The sequence below is a fragment of the Tursiops truncatus genome, chromosome 5 (genome assembly GCF_011762595.2).
Source record: "Tursiops truncatus isolate mTurTru1 chromosome 5, mTurTru1.mat.Y, whole genome shotgun sequence".
Taxonomy (NCBI): domain Eukaryota; kingdom Metazoa; phylum Chordata; class Mammalia; order Artiodactyla; family Delphinidae; genus Tursiops; species Tursiops truncatus.
In genome coordinates, this window is record NC_047038.1 from 92,271,825 (window position 1) to 92,288,133 (window position 16,309).

Below are 16,309 nucleotides of genomic sequence, written 5' to 3' on the forward strand. Positions count from 1 at the left end.
GCCCTTCATCGCCTCACCACACCTTCCTTGCGCTTGGATCCAACTGGCTCCCGGCCCCCGACCGGGAGCTATCCTCAATCACCTCGTCGTCGTGGACCCCTCCCTCCTCAACCCTAAGAGAGGCCGCGGGGATCGACAGCACCTCTCGCACACCTCACCGCCCAGCTCTTGCCGGGGTGCCGCGCCACCCGGCCTGCACCAGGACCCTGCCATTCTGCGCTCCACACAGACACGCAGCGACGCCCCCGACATCTGCGGGAAAAGTCCTTCCCCACCGCGGAGCAGTTTGCTATTCCCACGCACTCGGAGTCGCACAGACTGGCGCCGTCGCCGCGCCCCACAGCCGCAGGCCCGCGCGCCCGCCTCCGGGTCGTCCGGTCAGTCTCCAGCGATCAAAAAGAGTAGTCGGCGGAGCTCTCACGTGTGCCCAGCTCTCGGGTTACAGCCGGGGGAGGCCTCGGCCCCCACGCTCTAGGGCAGTCAACAGCTGCTTTAATTCTCCGGCGGGGGCGTCCTTTTCCGCCTCTGCGGCAGGCTAAGGTTAGTCGTCCGCCGCAGCAACTTCTACCGCCTCTTCCTCTCCACCGTGGTCGCCTACCCGGCCGCACGCTACAGTAACAGCTTCTAGCTCTCTGCCTTTTAATCTTTCCCTTAGGAAGAGAAGAATTGTGGAGGGGAACTCTTCCCTCGCAGGGGTCGGCCCAGCCCACCTCGGTCGCCCACCGCTCTCCCTAGTGGCCCGCTCCCCTTCCAAGCCGGTTCCTCCGGTTGGGGCGTGCTTGCCTGGGGCTAACTTTCCGCGAGATGCTGTCCCCGTGGACCTGTCTCGCCCGTGTCCGGTCTCCCTCTCCGCAGCCGCTCCAGCTACCAGCTTGGCGAAGCCCATGGCGGGACCCGGGGCTGGGACCTCCGCGCCCAGGCTTTTACTCGGACTCCAGCACTTGGTGGAACGGGGGTGGCGGCCGGCCCACAGGCTGGGGGCTTTCGGTGGCACGGGAGACGGTCATTTCGGGACCGCCCGCTACATTTGATGAGGGCGAGCTCTGCAGCCTGGGCCTGCGGACCAGGGCTGGAGGCCCGCCCCTCTACCATCTTCCCTCCCACCGCCTCAGCCCGGGCGCGCAGGCTCACACCCCTTCCTGGGGAAGCAAATGGTCCCTTCCAGGCGGGTGGCCATGTTGTTCTAATAAAGCGGGAGGGGCGGCGGCGTGGGGAGGGGGGAGCAGATGCCGCTGGTTGCGCGCGGGAGCCGGGCGCTAGCAGAGCGCAGCCGCGAGGGAGGCGCGGGGGAGGCGAGCGGGAGCCCGAGCCCAAGCAGCAGCTAGTGTTGGCGGAGGGCACCCGGGCGCAGCTGGAGCAGCAGCCGCGATGGCCGTGGCCGTGGGGAGACCATCTGTGAGTGCTGGGGCCTCGCTTCCCTCGGCCGCTTCTCCTCCGGCGCTGGGGGTGTTCCCGCTTGCGGGCGGGGGCCGGCGGGGAATACTGGGGGCCGGGAGCGGGGGCCTCGGGACGGCTGCGGCGGTAGCTGTGGGTGTGTGCATGAATTTGGGCGCGTGTCTGGGGCTGAGGGGAGGGCGAGGATCCCCGCGGCTCGGCTACTACGTGATGCAACAGTGTATCGCCTCGTCGCGCCCCGATTCCCGGGATGTGGGAGAAAAAGGACCCCTCGCCTATTTTTTCTTTAAGAGGATCCTTTTGGCCACGGTGTTTCTCGGCTGCCTCCTTCTCCCCGCGCACACCTTTCCCCTCGTGACAGTCGAGAAAGGCGCCGGGTGCGGGGGGGGGGGCTGTTTCCTCCCGGCTCCCCCGCGCCGAGGGGCGACCAGGGCGTGGGAATTGTTAACCCAAGCGTTGTGTCACGCGGTTGTAGAAGCGGGTCAAAAATGAAGGGGTGGGATTGCTGGGTCGTATGGTAGTTCTATTTTTAGTTTTTTAAGGGACCTCCATACTGTTTTCCATAGTGGCTGTATCAATTTACATTCCCACCAACAGTGCAAGAGGGTTCCCTTTTCTCCACTCCCTCTCCAGCATTTATTGTTTGTGGACTTTTTGATGCTGGCCATTCTGACCGGTGTGAGGTGATACCTTATTGTAGTTTTGATTTGCACTTCTCTAATGATTAGTGATGTTGAGCATCCTTTCATGTGTTAAAAAAAAATTAAAAAGGGGTGGGATTTCCGTGGTGGCTTCCCCTGTGCACTGTGAGATCCCGGACACCCTCAGGCACCCACGCTGGTGACCGGGCCCTGCCCAGGATGTGGACAAAAGCCTTAGATACACAAAGTTTTCAAAGGGCCCCGTTGTCGGGGTGGGTGGAAGTTTAAAAATGCTCTGCGGTTGGAAGGTCGGGGGCGGCGGGCCGGAGAGGCGGGCGCGCGAGGAAGAGGAAGGGGTGGCGGGTGCGTGGAGAATCGGGTGCCCCGGGACGGGGTGAGGGAGACGGGGAGGGAGGGAGGGGGATGCTTAATCCCCGAGTTTGCCGGCGGGGCAGGGGCCGCGCCTCCGGCGGTGCAAAGCTCATTCAGCGACTTTGGACCCGGCCCGAGGGCAGCCGGACTTAAAGGGTGCGGTTTCAGCTGGGGCTCTGCATCCCGGGTGAAAGGCGGAGGCCAGGGGCGGCGGCGGCCTTCCCTTTTTACTGAAAGGAGCAGAGCCGGTAGGGAAAGGCGGAGTCCTCTTTCTTTCTCTTTCCTCTTTTCTTTGTCACTGTTCAAAGTCACTTTCGCCCCACGGGCTTTGTGGGCTCCTTGAGCGAGTTTCTTCCCGCTCTACCACCTCCTTTTCTTTTCCTCTTCTTCCCCTTCCCACAACTGTGTAGCTGCAGGTGGTGGCTTGAGAGATTTTGCAGGTACAGACCAAAGTCTCGCGGAGATACTGGAAGCTCTGCAAGCCCAGAAATGCAAATTGCAAGACTGTGCTCTCAAACCCGCAGCCCTTCTCCCAACTCTTCCTCCAGATACAGTCGCTTTTTGCACCCCTCCCCCATAATTAGCGGAGTCCTTCAGCGTGCTCTAACCCGGTTTGGTGGTTCAGCTGCCGCGATGTTTTCAAAGACGTTCTCCACCGTCAGAAAGTGTGCAGTGGTCATATTGAAGTGTAACTGTGGGTCTTTTAGGTAGTTTAAACTCTAATATTTAATGACAAACACTTAAGAATTCAGGTCTCCTCTTGATAATTAGTGGTCATAGATTGTTGTTACTGCGGGAAGTTGCATAGTCTCTGGGCTGATCCCTTTATTTTTCTGGTGAGAATATTGAGGTCCAGAGAGGTCAAGTTTATCTGGTTAAATTACTACTCCCACCCCCCTTCCCCAACACACACACACACACACACACACACACACACACACACACACACACATTTACAGAGCACAGATTCAGATAAATAACAATATCTGCTTTAGATAATTGGACAGTGGCTATATGCAAATGTTCTGTGTGTGTGTGGGCAGGGTGTCTTTCAGTAACACCTATTGCTGGTGCATTCTTGAGGCATGGGGGAGGTGGAAGAAATAATTTGCTGCACATTTTCTATAAATTAGTTCATATATGTCAGTTAAATAGGAACAGTATGTGGATTTAAGATTTAGTTGTGTGGCCACAATCATGTCCAACACCAGGTCTGCCAACCAGATGTGAGCTTAATTCCACAGAATTCTTGTGTAAGACCTCTCTCATTCAAAAACTAGAGGCGATTTTACAAAGTGTGTGTGTACAGAGGAGGTAACTGCTTTCTCTGCACATTCCCTGTTGTCATTAGAATTAAGATTAAGTTACTTACAGTTTGGAAACAGAAGACTGTTTTTTCTTTGGACCGAATTGTAGGGGTGATCAGGAGTTGACTACAAAGTTAAAAAGTCTTTTCATACATTTTCCAAGGAGTTGTTGAACTGTTTCACTTTGTTCATTCGGTTCCTGTTTTAAGTGTAGTGTTTGCAGTTAGGTCTTCAAAACAACCCCAGTGAATGCAGAAGATTCTCCAAACCCAGCCCCAGGGTCTCTACACAGAATCCTTCATGGTAGAAATCGCTGCCCCTCCTTTTCCCGTATCTATTCTACCATTTGAACAAAAGAAAGGAAGGATGTGTTGATAGAAAAGAATCACTCCAAAGTTGATTGTGAATGGAGTTTCCCTAGTTACTCCTTTAGAATTAGATTTTTTTTGTTTAGGAAAACGTGAACATATCTCCTTCCCCTACCAACTGCCTCTCTCATTCAGATTGAAGAAAAAGTTCAACCAGAATAACTTGCCCTCAACTTTAGACAGACATTCTTGAACTTGAACCTCTGAGTGTGATACCTCAGGTACATATGACATTTCACTGGGCAAAAATCCTTATATATCAAATGCAGTATTTTCTATCTTATGACGTGGTTATCTTCAGTTATAACCATTTTAACTTCAAGGCTAAATTCAGACGTTTCTTAAATGGATTTGTTGTTGGCTGGGAAACAGAAGCTTCAGTCTGGTGTGATACTGTTTATTTCCATTTTAATCTCGACCCCTAGCTTCTCCATTTTCCCAGGAGTGGGTTTTGGACTTGGCTCCCAGAAGCCCCTGAAGCACATCTGCTGTTTCCAGAGTGTGACTGATGCAAGAGCATTTCTCCCCTAGGGATATGTGCACATTACGGATGAGTTAGTATTTTGGCATCCAAGTCCCAGGGCCGCTATTATCTTTGTTTTAATCCGAGCATGGTAATTTACTCTACCTGGGAACAGGCTTTAAGTAGCTGATCCTCTCTTTTAAGGAGTGGTGTTCATCAAGTTATAAGGTCTGGGGGTTTAAAGGGACTTCAGAGGTCATTTGGTTCAGCCTCCTCCCCAATGCAGAAAGAAATATTTTCTACATTATCCCTAATAGAAGTGTTTAAGTCTTTCCAGTGGTGGAGATTCCCCTATGATATCGTTCAAGAAACAAGTTTAATTATCCTTTTATCCACTGCGCCCAAAGGAATGGAAATCCAAGTTCATTCATTAGCTTATTTAACACTATTTATCGAGCACCTCCTGTGTGCCAGGTACTGTTCTAGGTGCCAGGGATACAGTAGTGGACAGCAGAGAAATTCCTTCTTACCTGGAGCTTTTATTTTCTGAGAGATTTAGTGTCCGTGTGTATCACAGAAACAAACTTCAATAGCGTATGTAAGCCATTTCGGGAGAAAGGAAATTATGTGCCTATTGCTGACTCAACAGCTATGATGCAGGTTAAAGGATCTTATCTATTCGAGGATCATTATAGGCAGTTCCTAAAGATATGGTCTGTCTTCAGCAGGAGGGTGAGGGCTGACAACGAAATGTCATTTTCCCTTGTGAAATTGCCATTTCTATGACTTGAGGATGTGGCCTCTACCTGGAGGGCTGTGGCTTTTGGACCTGGAGAAGGATTAAATCTTTTGAAAGCTGTAGATGATTTCTCTCTCTTCTAAAGTATCTTCTTTAAAAATGATGTGTCTACATCACGATGAAAAACTGACCCAAGGAATTGATTAAAAGATGAAAACAATACTCATATCCCATCGTCCTGATGTAACAGTTCTTAGATGACTCTCATCAACTTTTTGAGGTTTACAGCAGGAAGCATAACCCATACCATATAAACTGCTACTAAGAAGCCAAACTGTGTGCCCGGGAGTACTCTGTCTGACTATTTGGACATTTGTATGACCGAGGAAACAGATGCTTAGTGCTTTCACAGGGGCCCCGCTATGTCTGTGTCCAGACAAAGGAATGAATGATTTGGATGGCGTGCTTTGATTGATCACCAAAAGACCCAGTGTTTATTACACTGATGATGCCACAGCTGATGATGACTTCGGGTTTAGGCTCCCTGCGGAGCAAGCTACAATCAGGGTTTGCTGTGCTTGTGTTTGTCTTTATAGGGCCTTAAACTTGGTTGGGGGGGAGGGTAGGGGCTGCTCTTGGATTTTATCATTTATTGGGAACTGTCTTTCCTCGCCTTAGCTAAACTGTCTCAACTGGGGTCAGCCAAGCTGAACGATTATTTAAACAAAGACCCTGTAGATCTAAAGCTTCAATCCTTTTTCCCAAAGAGAACTACTTTACAATATAATTGATACCCCCTTTGTTTTGTTTTGTTTTAGTTTGTTTGTTTTAATCCAGATTGACAGAAAACCCCCTTTCAACTAAACAATACCTCTCCTATCCGCTCAGGCCTTCTGGCAGCCCATCAATGCGGCTGCTGTTGAACATAGAAACAAGACTTGGGCTAAGGTGAAACAGACAGATTTCTAAAAAGAATGCTGGTGATCTAAAAATCAAGTTTGCATTGTCTCACGCCTGGCCTGAGGGAGAAATCAGGAGTCTGTTGCCTGATATGACCAGAGCCAAGGCATTAGAAACACCTTTTCAGGATCCGTGCTAGTGAGGGTGAGCGCATCGCTCAAGTCAAAGGATGCAGAAAGTTGAGTTGTGTGGGTGGGTTCGGTCCACCTGCTGCACTAGGACCCTGTGGGTTGGAGGGTGATGTGTTGATTCAGGGGCCAGCCAGGCTGGAGTGGAGAGGTAGGAATGGCTTCATGCTCCAAAAGGACATCTTTGGTATCCAACAAGGGGGAGCTTGGTTCCTGCTTTTTTTTTTTTTAAATTTTTAAAATTGTTGTGAAAATATACCTAACATAAAATGTGTCTGTTGTTTGTTTTTTTTCCACACACACACACTGTATTTTATTTTTACAAGAGATAAATAAACTGACACCAAGCATTGTAAACGGATGACCACAACAAAAGCAACAATGATTGCAATTACCAAACACGAAACACACTCATACTATGTCATAATATTGACATTCAGTCCAGGAATCCTCCACGGTAACAGCTCCTTTACTTTGCAGTGAAAATTGATTTGTATATTTTTTGCCTCTGAGTCCTTGTGGAATTGTGTCTGTTTTTGATAATTAAGTAACATTCCTTTGGGAAGAATTTATGATTTTCTTACTTTCAAATTCTTTTTTCTTGTAGAAGTAGAATTACAATAATATAGATAGGTTAGAAATGGAAAAACAAAACAACTGTCAACACCCTAATGCATCAGTAGTCATTCTTGGCTTCCTAATCCATCTGCTTTATCAGATACATCTTGTGCACTTTCTTTGTGTAGGTGCTGAGGTTATGACGTAAGTCCTTGAGATGCCGTCCCCGATGCTCATCAAATTTCTCTGAAGGATGAGCAAGCACTAGGTCTCAGCAAGGAAAGTGAGGTGGGGCGGTGGCTAGGGAAAAGTGTTCCAAGCCAAGGGAACAGCATGTGCAAAGCTCTGAGGTGAGGCAGAGCCTCTTAAGGGAATCCAGTGTAGCAGGGACATCAGCATTCATGATGGCTTAGAGTGGATGGACGTGAGGCCGAGAAGGTGGTGGGAAGAGACCACATCACTTTTGCAGTTCATTCTTCAAGACACGGGTACTTACTACATAGCTCTTTAAATATTTTATATGCTATCCACCCGACCCACAACGTAGGATATCCCAGATTCTTAGACTTGGTTGATGGAAGACACTGAAAATCTTCAGAGCACTAATTCTTCAGGTTTCAGGGAAGGCTCGGGGAGTTGATTTCTTTCATGGCCAAATCAAGCCCTCAAAGAACAGAGGAAGTAAAGACTGAGGAAGGGCACAGAGAGGAGTGACAACATCACCAGGCCTTCCTCTGTCTAGTTTTCTGTATGGAGCTCTTCCTCAAGATGTAGAACTAAAAGTCTTACTTCTTTACACACCAAAGCAATTGAGTCCTGAAGGGTGGAGTGGAATGCTAGGACTCCTCCCACCTTGGACTGCAAGTGTCAGTTGGTGGTGTCCATAAAGAAAACTAAAAACCCACTGGATCCTATGAAAACAGGAGGAGAGTCTTTTAAAAGCCAGGGTTCTGTTAAGACTTAATCCTTTTTCATTCATCTTCCTTTGTGTACCGTTTTCATGCCAATATAAACTTCATGAATCTCATTAAGGATGCCCATTAAACTTACTCAGACCTGCTGTTGGAAGGAAAAGGCTTGACTCCCAGCTTCTTTGTCAGGTATAGGAAACCTGTGCAGCGTCTTGATTTTTAAGTGTTTTCTATTTAAATTACTGTCAAGACAATGATCTCTCTTGATCCTCACAAAATTTCTGAGAAGTAATATAGGCAAGAAAACTGAGGCACAAAGAAGTTGTCACTTATCTAGTCTGGTACAGCCAGTTAGTGGGAGAGCTTGGCTTTGGAACCAACAGTTCTTAGACCAGTGTGCATACAGACCTACCATTTGTATTGGTCAGTTAGACTAGATTATGTTGAGGTAACAAATTGGTCCCAGGATCTGGTGGCTTACACAGCAAAGGTTTATTTCTCACACAGGGTCCTTGTCTGTTCCATCCTCTGAGATCCGCTCCATGCTGAACTGACCCTAGGACCCAGGCTGAGGGAACGTTCTGTCCTCTCTCCGGACATTGCCAATCTGGTGGCAGAGGAAGAAGAGGCCTGCTGAACCCTGAACTGACTTTTCAAGCTCTTGGGTGGGTCACTTGCACATGAACATCATTGACCAAAATAAATGGTTACTCCTAAATTCAACAGGATGGAGATAGATAATCCTTCTGCAGAGAGTGGCTCTGCCAGTCACTTGGCCAAGCTGGATGGGATGGGGAAGTGAACCCTCCCCTAGGGAGAGCCAGTGATGGTGTTGAATAGTAAGAGTTCACCATAGCTTCATAGTCAGGGCATCTGCTAGAGAGCTAAGCGTCTTTATTATTTTGTAAAATTGTCTCCCTGTCTGTCATGATTTTTCTCAGTCTGTTTGGCCTACTCTGATTCTAGCTGGACATGGTAGAATGATGAGAGAGGGAGAAAGAGTGTCTGTATGTGTTTAAGCCGCCAGAATGAACTGAAGGCAGAGAGTATGATGATTCCTATTCTTTCACAGTGAGCTTCCAATAGCACCGTCACCAAATAAGGGATGAGTGGTGACCTTCTCAAAGACCTTCTGTGCTAGTCTCTGGTGGCCCCAACTCTGGGACTGTACTCTCTGGGAAATGGTTTTGAGGCTATTAGGGCTTCCAACTGCTTGATAGAATTATTTCCCTTAGGATGCTTCCAAATCAGTCTTTTCCCAGCCTTGTCTGTTCCAAAATGCAGATGCATCTATGACACCCTTCTTTTCCGTGCTTTGTTTTCTCTCTGCTGAGAGGTACTAGTACAGTCATCCCTCAGTATCTGCAGGGACTGGTTCCAGGATCTCCGCGGGTACCAATATCTGCAGATGCTCAAGTCCCTTAGATAAAGTGGCCTAGTATCGTTGGCCCTCTGTGTCTGGATTCAGCCAGCCGCTGATGCAGTCCCTGCAGATAGGGATAGAGGACTGTATGTAGCATTTTGGTTGAGAATGTGGGCTCTAGATCCAGACTGCTGGCCTCCTAGTGTATCGCCTCTGCCATTTGACCACCTCTGTGACCTTAGACAAGTTACCTCGTGTACCTCACATTCCTCATCTGTAAAATAATTACAGTACCTTCTTCAGAGGTTTACAGGATTAAATGCGGTATTACACCAGGTGCTTACGATGATGCATGAAACATTCGTCCTCGGTAAAAGGCAAACGAATACTGAAATAATAACTGCTTTATACCTAAGGCTGGGCTCAAAGCAGAACTGCCACCCCCCCACCCCCGCCACTCTACCCAGTAGGAGGCGAGCATTTGCCCCTTCCCTTGTTCACACACCTGAAATGTACACTCTTCCCTTTTTCTTGTCAGGGCACACTTTTGAGGCACAGATCCAACATACCCGCTCCCTGAAGCCTCCGTTCACCAACCCAGGTTTTGGTGACTTTTCTGTCTTTGAATTCCAGCAGCAATAATGCCTACCACACTTATGTGCCACCTACATAGTGTTCTGGTGCACCTCCAGCCCCAGGTTACTTTTTTTCAATAAAGAGGAATGATCAAATCTAGTTGTGAATGTTTACAAAAGCCTCATTACCTTAAGCAATATGTTCTGATAACCTTGACCACGTTCATGCACTCTTAGCTCTAACTGACAGGCTTAAGGGAGGGGCTGGCGCTGTGCACAGGCCCCACAGCCCAAGAGACCTTTGACCGAAGGAGTGGAAACTGCTCCTTGGATCCGTTGGATGAGATGTGTACTGGCTCCCCTCCTCTCAGCCACCTTTTTATTCCAGCTGCGCTGTGCTAACCTCTGGCAGGTGTAGACCTCATCTCTACAGCTTTCTGCCCCAGGCTTCTCGGCTGTAGTGTTCTGACCTATGTACATATCTGGACGTCCAAGGGAGTTACCATTGCATGGCTCACCTCTGACTGCTGGGGGATAGAAGCCGGTAGATAAATACTTCTCTCTTTTGTCACCAAGTTGGACAATTCTGAGGCACAATCAGAGGGTCCACGTGGGCCCCAGCCCTCAGGGGTGACTGGTCCATCCTTTAGGATAGCTTTCCTCTTTCGCTGTTAAACTTCTCCCAGTCCCCACTTCTGTTTCACATTAGCTGCATGCATGCAAACCCTTGCCTCAGGCCCCTGCGTTTTGGGGAAACCCAGGTGAAAACACCTTGTTTCCTGGTTTGGGGGTCTTCTTTTGCCTTATGCAGATGAGGGAGCCTGCATGTTGCTTTGGTAACATACCAGATTACTCTGGACATCAAAAAAAAAAGGTTCAGAACAAGCTGATCTTTCATCGGGTTTTTACTATTTACTGGAGGACAGACTTCAAACTGCTGTAAAAGCTAGACTCCGGGATTTCCCTGCTGGCACAGTGGTTAAGGATCTGCCTGCTAATGCAGGGGACACGGGTGTAAGGTCTAGCTCATGCTCTCAAGAAGCCTGCAGTTCAGTTGAGGGAAAAGTCTGAGACTCAGGTAATGCTCCACTTCCATGATTTTGCGGGGAGGGCGGGGTGGCGGCGTCTCGTCAGGCTCTTCTAACTACTATTTAGCCCTCCCTTTTCCCTTAGATAGTAGATGTCAGGAACTCGGTTCCGAATTCAGAAAAGTAGGGCCCGTTTTATTTCCCTCCTCTTCTCATTTTATAATGTCATTTGAGGAGTGCTAGAAAGATAACCTCAACTTTATTTCCTTCTAGGCTACCGTTAGAAATTTATTCTTTTGGTGTAAGGTGAGGAGAAAAATGGCACACCAAAGGGAATTGACAAATTGTATCAGAGTCTGAGAGGGGTGTTTTCTAAATTTCTGCCAGATGAGTTTGTATGCCCCATTCTCTCTTCAAAACATAGTGACTGCCACAGCATGCCAGATGCTTTGACTAGTAGACTAATATTCTATTCTAGGGCACGTGGGCATTTCTGTACCTACCATGCCTACTGGATCCGTAAGCCAGTACCCGTGCTTCCTGGGTCAATTGTTTGTTTCCAAACCCGCTTCTGCCAGTTGTAGTCATCGTCATCATGTGCATAATTTAATATTATGTAAATCTATGAACTATAAGTGCAAAAATAGAAAGATTTAGTAAAGGTGAGAATTTTGCTAAAGTAAAACTGCTGTGAATTTAAGATGGTTAAGTTGGAGAAAAAAATTGTAAGAATCTAAAGGAGTCTGAATTCAGATTACATTGAAAGTGTTTCAAAATTCTGACTCCACTTGAGAAACAAACTGGAAATCATAGATGATGCTTATGGGTTTGTACCAAAAAGACACCTCTAAATGGAATTTCTCTAAGTCATTGTGATGAAAAAAAACCTTGGCCTTTTGTCAAAAAAATTGGTGCATGAATGTACGTTTATATGTTTTAAGGTACAATAAAATGTTTAGGTTATAACGATTGTTTTTTTTTAAAATAGTAGTTTTTATTGTGTATGAAATTTGGAGTGAGTTTTATTAATTAATTTATTATTTTTTGCTGTGTTGGGTCTTCGTTTCTGTGTGAGGGCTTTCTCTAGTTGTGGCAAGCGGGGGCCACTCTTCATCGCGGTGCGCGGGCCTCTCACTATGGTGGCCTCTCTTGTTGCGGAGCACGGGCTCCAGACGCGCAGGCTCAGTAGTTGTGGCTCACAGACCTAGTTGCTCCGTGGCATATGGGATCCTCCCAGACCAGGGCTCGAACCCGTGTCCCCTGCATTAGCAGGCAGATTCTCAACCACTGCGCCACCAGGGAAGCCCCGATTGTTTTTAAAATCCTAGTCTTTAAATGCTTTTTAAGATAAATTATCCAATCCTGCTCCTAATAGCTTTGGATAAAGGGACTAGTACATAACCACCGTTCCTCCCAACTTCCCCATTTCCATATTCTAACACATATGGTAGATGGGGAAACAAGTTGAGAATTACTGGTTTTTCCTGGGTTAGATGTGAATGTCTCTGGAAGAGTTAACTCACTTGACATGATTTACCTTCTTTTACACCTGATGTAAATGGTTATCAATGTTGGGTTTTTGTTTTTGTTTTTTAAATCTGATTTGAAAGAGGTGAAAGGACACTAGAAAATTTACCTGTTCCATCAGTTTCTTTTAGGTTAGTCCAGAATAAAGGGAAATACGATTTTGGGAGCAAAATAATCTCAGTTTGGAAAGGTGAGGTTATTTTAGTGATCATTTAATTTTCTCTTTGAGATACATGAGCACATGAGAGATATGGGTTACTCAAAGACGTACTCTGGGAAGAAGAAATTACTTCATTAGATGCAGATGAAAGCTTAGACTATAGTCTTAGTAGTCAGTCTGGACTTTTGCATTCATTCCTTCCAACCGTCCTTGGATAATCTTCCATCAGCAATTTGATTTAAGTTTTAATCCCAACCACGAAAAAATTGTGTTAAAAACAAGTAGAAAGTTGTTTTTCTATTCCAAAATAAAGGTAGTGGGAGGAGAAACTTAACAAATTGGAAGCTGAAATGTGTGATTTCTCCATTTCTCAAACTAAAACTGGAATTATTTTTCAGGTTTTTTTTGGTCTTTAAATACACATTTGAAATGTTGTTGCTAATTTGCACATTGGCTTTGCCACTAAACTTATTGCACACGCAGCAGTCGTGTCCTAATTGAAGTGCAATTCCACACATTTTTCCTGTGATAAGACTTCAGTGTGTAAAAGTTGATTTTTTAAATAACGTTGTAAGGAAGTTTGATTAGATATTATTCTTTTTTTACATATATATAGATTTTATTTATTTATTTACTTTTGGCTGTGTTGGGTCTTGGCTGCTGCGTGCAGGCTTTCCCTAGCTGTGGCGAGCAGGGGTTACTCTTCGTTGTGGTACAAGGACTTCTCATTGCGGTGGCTTCTCTTGTGGAGCACGGGCTGTAGAGCGCAGGCTTCAGTAGTTGAGGCTCACGGGCTCTAGAGCGCAGGCTCAGTAGTTGCAGCGCATGGGCTTAGTTGCTCCACGGCATGTGGGATCTTCCCGGACCAGGGCTCGAACCCATGTCTCCTGCATTGGCAGGCAGATTCTTAACCACTGCGCCACCAGGGAAGCCCCGATTAGATATTATTCTTGACCCAAGCCCGTCAGCCCCTATTTGATGGATCAGGACTCATACTTGATGATCTTAAGGCCAAGTGTTTTGGCTGTTGGTTATACCTCTTCTTACCAAATGGAGATAACACCCAAGGCTGCAGAGCAGTGCTGTCAGGTAGAGCTTTCTGTGATGAGGGAAATGTTCTACCACTACATTGATCAGTATGGTAGCCGCTAGCCGTATGTAGCCGTTGAACACTTGAAATGTGGCTGGTGCAACTGTAGAATTAAATTTTTTATCTTTAATTAATTTGCATTTAAGTTTAAATAGCTGCATGTGGCTAGTGGCTATCATACTGAATAGTGAAGCTTTAGGAGTGTAATCTAGAGGTATTTACAATCTGATATCTTTCTCATTTTTTAGAAAACGTCTTTATTGAGAAAAATATCAAACATACACAGAGTAAGGATGGAGGTGTTCATTACAACATTCTCTCATCACCCAGGCCAATCTTATGTCATCTGTTTTCCCTTTTCTCTAACCTCTTTTCTTCCCTACCCATCAACCCCCCAAATTATTTTGAAGTAAATTCCAGGACAGTCTGATCTCATTTTGTTTTAAAAGCTAAGATTGTGATCTGGGGGAAGGAGGGGAATGGTATTAGAGAGAGGTACTCAGGGAGCTTCAAATGTATTGGTGATTAAAAAAAAAAAAAGGCTTCAAGTATAGAGATGGGAAAAGTTATGGTTTGACAAAGGTAGGTAATGAGTATACAGATGTGCTATGTTTTGTTTGCTTGAAATATTTCATCACCATCATCATCATAAGAAGCCAAGCCTGAGCCCAGAGATGGAACAGTCACTGTACCAGGCCTCACTTACCTGTGCTTATAGTGAACCTTGAGTTCATGGATAATTTAAACATTCAAACATTATTCGTATGCGATATGTATCATTGAGCTTAATTGAATGCCAACAGTGCTGTTGAGTCATAGGATCTGTAAAAAGATGGAAAGCAAGCTGAAGAGCTTTCTCTTTAGCCCAGTCTCCTCCCAACACTTGGTTTCAGAGAGTGGTAACTTGATTGGAGCTCACATTGAGTCCAGAGCTTTCTGTCACACCACACTTACCAGATGGACTGATTTGCTGAGTTAAAGCTTGCAGCGCTAAGTCACTCCTACCTACTTTTAAAAATGGCAGACTCCTTTTTATAAATTAATTAATTAATTAATTTTTGGCTGCATTGGGTCTTCATTGCTGCACGCAGGCTTCAGTAGTTGTGGCTCGTGGGCTCTAGACTGCAGGCTCAGTAGTTGTGGCGCGTGGGGTTAGTTGCTCTGCAGCATGTGGGATCTTCCCGGACCAGGGCTTGAACCCATATCCCCTGCATTAGCAGGCGGATTCTTAAGCACTGCACCACCAGGGAAGTCCTAACAATGACAGATTCTTATGATCTCTTTTAGAGCAGATACCTTATTTCTAAGTCTACTTGCAGTTTTGCAGGTACTCTTGTTGGAGGGAAATGTTTTTGTAATTAACAGTATAAAGAAGTCATTTGTGAAATTTTATATTTGGGGCTGAGAATTGATGCCTGTTACTGGTGGAGAGTATTATAGGAAATGCCTGTTTGCTTTTTACATTTCTGTTTATAAAAGAAACCCTTGTAGCGAGCACATTTTGGTCACGTGGACACATTGAAGGAAATAGTGCTTGCATCAATGATATTTAAAAGTGCAGTTTTCCTTTACTACGTAAAACAAAAATTGTTGCTGTGCTTTTGTAGTTCAATTTAGAGGCTAAAAATGATTTTCTTCCCTTCTGATAGTGTGCAGAATATGTATATTCTAAATTTGGAACGCTATACTTAGGTTCTCAGGATTTAAGGGGAATGCATTTGTGATGGTAAAGGATCTTGTATCATCAGAAATGCTCCCAGGCCTTGGCTCAGCTGTCCTATTGATGGAGAAAGATAATATGCTTTAGAAGAAGAGCGATTAAAATTTTTAGCAGCATTCTGAACAACTGCAAGCCCCTGGTTGCAACAGGATGCTGTTCCTCTTCCATGGTCAAGTCTCTAAAAGCCTGCCCTTTGTGTTCCCTTGGTCTTTTGTTAACTACATTCCTGGGAGGGAGGGAAGAGCTTTGTCTAATCTCATCATCTACATTGCAGTTTGGTCCAGTTTGTTTTTATTCCATGGTTTGTGGAGATAGTGAATAGTTGATTAACACCCTACATATAAATGTTACCAGGAGTCAAGATTTATGCCATTTTTACAAATAATACTCCCGTGAAATGAGCCTTCTTATCTCCACTTGACAAGAGATAGTTGAATCCATGGTAGGGCAAGAAGATTTAGGGAAATGTTTTGTCAAGTCAGTTGCTCTGTCCTTTTCATGTAAGATAGAGACAAAAAACTATTAAGGCTTTAAAAATGACTGTGACCTGATTAGGAGACTATAGCAACTATTTTCAGTAAAGAGGGCACAAGATTAGTGTGAGTAGCAGGTTTTTTTCTTTTTTTTTAATGTATTAAGTTTATAGATTTTGAAAAGCTTTTATATTAGATGAAATTTAAATCTAGCGATAACACATCTTGAAAAAAAATAAATTCATATAATCGAGATCTCAATTAAGCATTCTCACACTTAATTACATTTAGAAAAATGTTAAACTTGATGTAACCATAACACTAGTAAGAAATAGAAGTTTACCATATGTGTTCTCTTTAAAATAGTTAATGAGCCATGGTTTACTAGCAACCTGGCAATCTTTGATAGGCCTCAGTTTGGTTCTGGAGTGAATTATTTATGTCATGGTAAGATAGTAAGGGAGAGAAATATGTCAAACTGTCTTTGACCAGGGTGAGCTTCATTGTTTGGCTTATTTACTTGAAGGGAAA

General features: G+C 45.6%; 1 protein-coding gene across 9 annotated transcripts in view; it reads left to right on the plus strand.

Annotated features, from left to right (window-relative positions):
• The first annotated feature begins 1,220 nt into the window (after positions 1-1,220).
• SEPTIN11 (septin 11) overlaps positions 1,221-16,309 on the plus strand; it is a 96,864-nt gene continuing 81,775 nt past the window's right edge. For 5 of the 9 annotated variants that reach the window (XR_012332072.1, XR_012332073.1, XR_012332071.1 and 2 more), the window contains exon 1: positions 1,225-1,395. Coding sequence is in view for 5 of the 9 variants with exons in the window: in XM_019932757.3 (XP_019788316.1) it covers positions 1,369-1,395 (27 nt within the window). In the remaining 4 variants the exon portion in view is untranslated. Of the gene's footprint in view, positions 1,396-16,309 lie in introns of all 9 variants that reach the window. The other 4 variants (XR_004526702.2, XM_033857149.2, XM_019932756.3 and 1 more) reach the window with 2 other exon arrangements.